We start from the raw sequence: 7,921 nt of genomic DNA, 5'->3' as shown, positions 1-7,921 counted from the left end.
CACCAGCATCGGTTGTCAAGCGATGGTGGCGGGACAAACACACACACACACACACATATATGTATATACATATATACGACGGGCTTCTTTCAGTTTCCGTCTTCCAAATCCACTCACAAGGCTTTGGTCGGCCCGAGGCTATAGTAGAAGACACTTTCCCAAGGTGCCACGCAGTGGGACTGAAGCCGCAACCATGTGGTTGGTAAGCAAGCTACTTACCACACAGCCACTTATGCGCCTATATTTATTTATTTTTAAACTTAACTTCAAACTTCATTTGTTTTCTATTTTGATAAATACTCTCTGTTGAAATTTATATTTTAAATAATTTGCAATTTCAGAAAATATATTTTTATATTAAATTTGCGTTTTCTAAGAAGGTGGACGAGTGATAGATAGATAGAGACAGAGAGAGAGATAGCTCCGGCGAGTCAGTAGCCAAAGAATCAGCTGAAACCAGCAGGCAGACAGACAGACAGATAGCTCACCAGCAGTGACGACCCTTGTCAGATTTTTCTACTTTCACTTCTGACAGCTAATACCATGACTGCCGATTTTTTGCACACACATACACACACACGACAACAAAATAACATTTAAAAAAGATTTTTTCTTTTTCGGTAATTCGTATTTATAAAGTGGATCTTCGGTTTGGCTGTTGTTTCTAGTTGGAGCGTACATAAAAATTGATTTTGAAAATCCTAAAAACACGTTTTCAAAATTTTCATTTTCCCCTGCTCCACCCCACTGGCTAAGGACAAAATAGGGGGTGGGGAAATAAGAATTTTGAAAACGTCATTCGTCGTTTAGTTGTTGTTTCTAGCATGTCGAGTTTTCTGTTTAGATATTTTTTACGTCTGGTATTTTAGGAGGGGAGGGGTGTTTGTATTTCGGTAATTTCAACCAATCACTGACGTCTATTGAGGTGAAAACAATTACTACTATGGATTGTCAGCAAAACGTTGTGCGGTGTAATGGAATCTTTTCCCGTGAATAAAATTACTGCCGTTGTTTGTCAACAACAACTATGGGCGGTGCTGTTATTTATGACATCGTTCGTGCGTTTGTACGGGTTCTAGGGTTAGGGTTATGTGTATTTTTGCCAAAATACACTTGCTGAAGGTGGGACTGAACCAGAAATCACTTGGTTAGCAATCAAACTTTTTAACCTCTTCCACACCTGTTATATTTTTTCTTAATATTTGTTTGTTGTCTTTTCTTCATGTATATTTTCGTTTCATTTGTCATACAAATTGAGGTCCTGTAAAAACAACTTGATTTTCATCATAGTTTTCTCTGTGGTCACACAGCCTACTAGAAATAACAGCACATTTCCCTTCAGTTTCAATCATGAATATTGAATACTATTGCATGTTGCAGTCCTAGATGTACAATGCTAGAAATACAGGATATTCTTGGATGGAATGTTTTCAATCATATTTCTGCTTATAAACTAGAGCTGCCTTTGGATGACACAACAATGTCAAAATATATTTCAGCAGGGAAAATATTATTATTGTCCGCTATTCTGTAGGTTAATTCAAATATTGTTATACAATGTGAACGTGGAGGCGCAATGGCCCAGTGGTTAGCGTAGCGGACTCGTGGTCATAGGATCACGGTTTCGATTCCCAGATTGGGCGTTGTGAGTGTTTATTAAGCGAAAACACCTAACCTAAAGCTCCAGGAGGCTCCGTCAGGTGATGGTGGCGAACCCTGCTGTACTCTTCCACCACAGCTTTCTCTCTCTCTTTCTTCCTGTTTCTGTTGTGCCTGTAATTCAAAGGGTCAGCCTTGTCACACTGTGTCACGAGAACTACGTTAAGGGTACGCGTGTCTGTGGAGTGCTCAGCCACTTGCACGTTAATTTCCCGGACAGGCTGTTCCGTTGATCGGATCGACTCCTCGACATCGTAAGTGACAAATACGATGTGAAGGAGTAGTTGCAGTTAACAAGTATATAAGCTTCATACAAGATTCTGTGATGTAAACTTCAATGAATTAAAGAGTTCAGTTGTTCAGGTAAATGTTTATTTCCACAGTTTATCTCTGTAGAAATGTTATAAATTTTCCATTGTTGTATCTTTTTTTTTTTTTTTAATATGACTTCTATGTCTTACACTGTTAGTTTTTCATTGGCTTAACAGAAGATATTCTCAATGACTAAGGGAAACTGTTATACAGAACAGATATACAACACTGTTTCTCTAAATCTGTGGTTGAATTCCTATGAAACATCTGCTGTCACCTGAGATTAGTAGCAAAATTTCTGTACATCAGTGACTGGAATGTCAAGAAGATGAGTTTGTGCATTGATTAAACTTGAATAAATTTACGTACGTGGAAGCATTTATAAGAGTAAACTGTAAGAAGAAAAACCAAGAAGAAATATACATTGTGATTTGAAGAAAAGAATAATGGAAAAGATTGACAAACTTAAAGAATTGATTTTACATGACGACCTGATAAAAGAGGTGCAAAAATTGTCATATGACTGTGATGTCTGTACAAAATCTTTCTCTCAAAAATATGACCTAGTTATTCATAAACGTATTCATGCAGGAAAGAAACTGTATCGCTGTATTATCTGTGGTAAATCTTTCACTCACAATGGTGACTTAACTAAACACAAATGTATTCACAAAGGAGAGAGGCCATATCGTTGTGATATCTGTGGTAAATCATTCACTGAAAGTTGTGCATTAACTGTTCACAAACGTACTCATACAGGAGAGAAGCCATATCGCTGTGATATCTGTGGTAAATCTTTCTCTTATAATAGTAACTTAACTAAACACAAACGTATTCATACGGGAGAGAAGCCATATAGCTGTGATATCTGTGGTAAATCTTTCTCCAACAATAGTGATGTAACTAAACACAAACGTATTCATACGGGAGAGAAGCCATATCACTGTGATATCTGTGGTAAATCTTTCAGTCAACGTAGTCACTTAATTACACACAGAAGTATTCATACAGGAGAGAAGCCATATAACTGATATCTGTGGTAAATCATTCTCTCAAAATTCTGACTTAAAGAGACACAAACTTACACATATGTCTCCTAAGCCATATCGCTGTGATATCTGTGGCAAATCATTCTCTCTAAAAAGTAACTTAACTAGACACAGATGTATTCATACAGGTGAAAAGTCATATCACTGTGATATCTGTGGTAAATTGTTCTCCTCAAACTAATGACCAAACTAGACACAAACGTACACATACAGGAGAGAAGCCATATCACTGTGATATCTGTAGTAAATCATTCTCTCAACGTTCTGACATAACTAGACATAATTATATTCATTCAGAATAGAAGCTACATCACTTTGGTACATATGGTAAATCATTCACTGCAAGTGATGCTTTAACTGGACACAAATGGATTCATATAAATGTAAGAGTGCAGTTTTGTATGTTTTCAACTTTTTAATATTCCTGTTTTATGTAATGGAAATTATAATTTAAAATGATTTATTTCCAAAAATTCCATTTTGTTTTTATTTGGTGTTTCGACCAACCCACCCATTTCCATGAATTAGGGACCTCTATACTGATGCTCCTCCTCCAGGAGACCCTAAACATGGTTCATTGTTGAGTATCATTTCCCCATTTTTCTGTATATTTGTCAACTTTTAAATGCTTCACTCATTAAATGTATTAACAATATCATAAGTTGAGGCTTTTCCTTGCATAGGAATATGGGGTAAAGTTGTCAAATATGTACATCAACAATGACCTCCAGTACAAACCAGAAAGGACCACAAAGGAAGAACGCAAGGCTGAAATATAGTCTAGTGTCCCTCACCAAACTGATTCCTTATTTTCCAATTTAGAAACATATTAATTAAAGTGTTTAATGAAGATTAGGAAGAGGAGATAGAGATGTAAAACAGAAGGCAATTTAAAATTCTTATGTGACAGTGTGCTGAGGGCTACAGGGTGAATCTGTAGTAGTGAACAGTGAAGAGAGACAGGCTTAGAAGAATTGGGGGCAGCAGAAAACATCGCCAGATGGCTAGGAGACAAATAAGAAGCTGGTCAATGTTTTAATGATATGAGAACCAAAGGCACGAGGTGTCCTGGGCTGCAAAGCAGTGTACCATAGAATATTGAGATGTGTGTACAGCAGGATAATGGCACTATGAAAGGCTACTGTGAGGCATGAATTTTTGAGTCGTCCTAATGTGAACCTAACAGAGGGTCCAACCATTCTAGTTGACAAAAGTATTATAGATAAATTAACAATCTGAAGACTGGGGAAATCTCTCTTCTATTAGGAATTATCTCTGAAATGCCTAGAATACCTAACAGAGTAGAATACGGTCTAGTCACCATATAGTTAAATCAAGCAGGGGAGGGTATCCTCACCAAAGGCTGGTGTAGCAGCATCATACTGAAGTGAAAGAAGCCTTAGGGAGAAGCAATTACATAGGTATCAAATTATTGGAGCAGGTTATGAAAATTGTTGAAAGATAATTAATCTAGAGGAGATGCAGTTTGGTTTCATACCTGGAAGAAGCAAAAATGATGTTTTCTTAATAGTTCAGTAATTGCAGAAGTATTTAACAACAAATAAACCACTGTCTGTAGCATCCATGAACTTTGACAGGGTACCTCACTCAACAGGTGGTTGCTACAGAAGCTAGGAGTCAAAGAATGGCTAGTGAGGGCCATTCAAGTCGTGTACAGGGATGCTGGCAGTTTTATTACCTCTCTTTGATGAGGTGGCAGCACCAGGAAGGGCCCCTGAAATAGAAACCCATGCCTCATTGTATTATTGTCTAACCCATGTAGCATCATGTAAAATTTGAATGTAATGTGCATGTGTCCATGTCTTTTGTTTTGTTGTTGGCACTCTGTTGCTTACAACGTCGAGGGCATAGAAGAACAGCAACACAAAAACAAGCATTCAGAAACATACAAACACAGCACAGTGGTTAGGGCAGCGGACTCGCGGTTTCAATTCCCAGTCCGAGTGTTTATTGAGCGAAAACACCTAAAGCTCCACGAGGCTCTGGCAGGGGATGGTGGCGAACCCTGCTGTACTCTTCCACCACAACTTTCTCTTACTCTGAAATAGAAGCCCATGCCTCATTGTATTATTGTCTAACCCAGGGGTTTTCAAACTGTGGTCCACGGACCACAGGGGGTCCGTGGACAACAAATGCTTTTTATGGGTAATTTGATTTTATATATGTTTTTTAATCGAAATCTTTTAATTGACAATAAACCTATTTGTTAAATACTGTTAAATAAATAATTGTAAAAATATGTTATTTTAAGCAAATATTTATGTATAAATTTCATAAGCGTTTATAAGGGGGTCCCTAAGGTAAAGCCTGAAATATAAAGGGGTCCGCAAGTCAAAAAGTTTCAAAATCCCTGGTCTAACCCATGTAGCATCATATAAAATTTGAAAGTAATGTGCGTGTGTCCATGTCTTTTAGCAGATATATAAATAACGTTTCTGTGTTTGTATGTGTCTGAATGCTTGTTTTCGTGTTGCTGTTCTTATATGCTCTCACGAGTAAATTGAACATATTATTATGACATTCTTTTACAGCTGGATGTCCTTTCACACGTTTTTTAAGTAAGGCATCTCTTATTTCACACAACATGAAAGGCTCAAAGCCATTGGATGTGTTGGTGGTTTAAAGGCTTATGTTAGGCAGCTCTCAGATGGATACTAGGATGTACATGAAGATTATGGCTTTAGGTAGAGAAATGGAAATGGAAGCTGGCTGCTTGAGTTTTATGATGCAAAACAATTATCTGCAAAGCTAATTTCAAGAAACCAATTAACCAGCCAACTGGTCACCTATAATTCTGGTGGACTCACAAGCTAGGCTGACGACATTCTCATTTGAAAATGGGATAGATAGATCCTTGAGAATGCATAGTGTTTCCTTTGTGAAGAATATGCAACAAAGGTTAGGGGTTACTGACTTCAGACTTAGAGACAAGCCAGTCTAGAAAACAAAGATATTGAACCTCAAGCCAGCAAATGTGGAGAAAATCGGTGAGATGGAGGTGGGTGAGAAAAAGTGACCTTGTGAGGGACAATAAAAGGAAAATAAGAAACAAGGCAATATTCCATCCAAAAATAAAAATATGTTTTTTGATCCAAAATATCACCTAGCTTAAGGCTGGGAGACAATAGTTTATTTAGCTTCCACCACGGCATAAAGATGGCACTGGAACTCGATGCATGCATTCCTCATTTGTCTGCCTGGGAAGATCTTCAAACATGTCCTTAACAGTTGCCACCATCTCGGCCTTGGTGTGGCAGACAGAGCAGTTGGTATCTTTCTAAACCATGGAATTACAACTGGGGGAATTAAGAGGTCAGACATTGGTGCTGACTCTTTCAGGAACTATGGCAAAGAGTTGAATCCTGCTGCCATACATATGGCCTTCCAGCAGTATCCCTCTTGAGCCATCGTTTGACCACAGTCTCCAGCAGTTTCACAGTCATCTGAAATGAGCCCAATGCTCTATTTAAAGATGTGGTGTGATATGATGTCGCCCCTACTGGAGACACACCCAAATATATATAAGTCGATCTTGATTATATGTCAGTTTTCAAAAATGATATATGGAAAAATAAAAATTGAGTTAAGTCATTTTACTTGACTTTATGTCTGTCCGCCACAAATATTTGAGTCGTAAAATCACTAGAAAACCATTAAAAACATATGTTACTGTACAATAAGAATAAAAGCATATAAAATCATATTAAAATATGTACAGCAAATGTTAAGATACACACCATAAAGTAGTGTAGTGACCCTAACATTACTTTCGTATACCTCCCTCTGAACTCCACGTCTCTTCTGCAGCCAATGGATAAGGGAATAATTGCTACCTTCAAGCGCTACTATATGAAGCGTACGCTGTGACAAGCAATAACTGCAACTGATCTTGATGTGTCCATCACACTTTGTGACTTATGGAAGAGATACGATATCTACAAGGCTGTACAGAACATAGGAGCAGGCATGGAATGATGTAGAGAACATGGCTATGAATGGTGTATGGAAGAAGGTATGCCCACAATTTGTGAAAGATTTTAAGAGGTTTCATAATGTTACCATCAACAAAACGTTGGTGACTACAAGCAAAGAACTGGAAATGGATTTGGAGGAGGAGGATTTTATAGATTTATTTGAAAAAGACAAGCAACTCCTCATGAATGAGGATTTGATAGAGCTTCACAAGCAGTAACATAAAGAAGGGGAAGTTGAACCTGAGCCACGTCACTTTACTATTAAGAAAATGCAGCAAGCATTTGCATATATCAACAAAGGTCTTTCTATGTTCGAGGATACAGATCCAAATGCTCAATGCTTTCCCAAGATTATGGGCGCTTGTCACGTAGCTTTTGTTTCTTATAATGTAATCCTTGAGGAAAAGAAGACAGCTCAAGGAACTCTCAACCAGTTTTTTAAGTGCACTGAACAACAAGAACAGCCATAGTCAGTTATTGATGTTCAAGATCCACAGTCATTTACATCTGTGATGTAAACCACCAAATTCATCATCATCATCATCGTTTAATGTCCGCTTTCCATGCTAGCATGGGTTGGACGATTTGACTGAGGACTGGTGAAACCGGATGGCAACACCAGGCTCCAATCTAAATTTGGCAGAGTTTCTACAGCTGGATGCCCTTCCTAACGCCAACCACTCCGAGAGTGTAGTGGGTGCTTTTACGTGCCACCGGCACGAAGGCCAGTCAAGCGGTACTGGCAATGGCCATGCTAAAAATGGTGTATTTTACGTGCCACCTGCACAAGAGCCAGTCTAAGGGCACTGGCAACGATCTCGCTCGAAAGTCCTTACACATGCCGCGGGCACAAGTGCCAGAAAGGCAATGCTGGGCACAGGTGCCTTCACGATTTTGCTTTGTATG

At 38.4% G+C, this 7,921-nt stretch overlaps 1 protein-coding gene across 1 annotated transcript; it reads left to right on the top strand.

The window, feature by feature from the left end:
• The first annotated feature begins 2,417 nt into the window (after positions 1-2,417).
• LOC128251091 (zinc finger protein 98-like) lies at positions 2,418-3,003 on the top strand. Its single transcript, XM_052977467.1, has 2 exons — positions 2,418-2,572; positions 2,696-3,003. The coding sequence occupies exons 1-2, from the start codon at positions 2,418-2,420 to the stop codon at positions 3,000-3,002; spliced, it is 462 nt and encodes a 153-aa protein (XP_052833427.1). The 3' UTR covers position 3,003.
• Positions 3,004-7,921: the final 4,918 nt, after the last annotated feature.

Source organism: Octopus bimaculoides, chromosome 28 (genome assembly GCF_001194135.2).
Source record: "Octopus bimaculoides isolate UCB-OBI-ISO-001 chromosome 28, ASM119413v2, whole genome shotgun sequence".
Taxonomy (NCBI): domain Eukaryota; kingdom Metazoa; phylum Mollusca; class Cephalopoda; order Octopoda; family Octopodidae; genus Octopus; species Octopus bimaculoides.
Note: the sequence above shows the minus strand (reverse complement) of the source record. Positions and strands in the feature narration are given on the sequence as shown.

Bases quoted from the DNA above. Each gene is read 5' to 3' on its own strand.
- LOC128251091 (XM_052977467.1), top strand. From the start codon at position 2,418: ATGGAAAAGATTGACAAACTTAAAGAATTGATTTTACATGACGACCTG. The intron at 2,573-2,695 runs GTATCGCTGTAT...ATTCACTGAAAG, and splicing joins ATTCATGCAGGAAAGAAACT to TTGTGCATTAACTGTTCACA.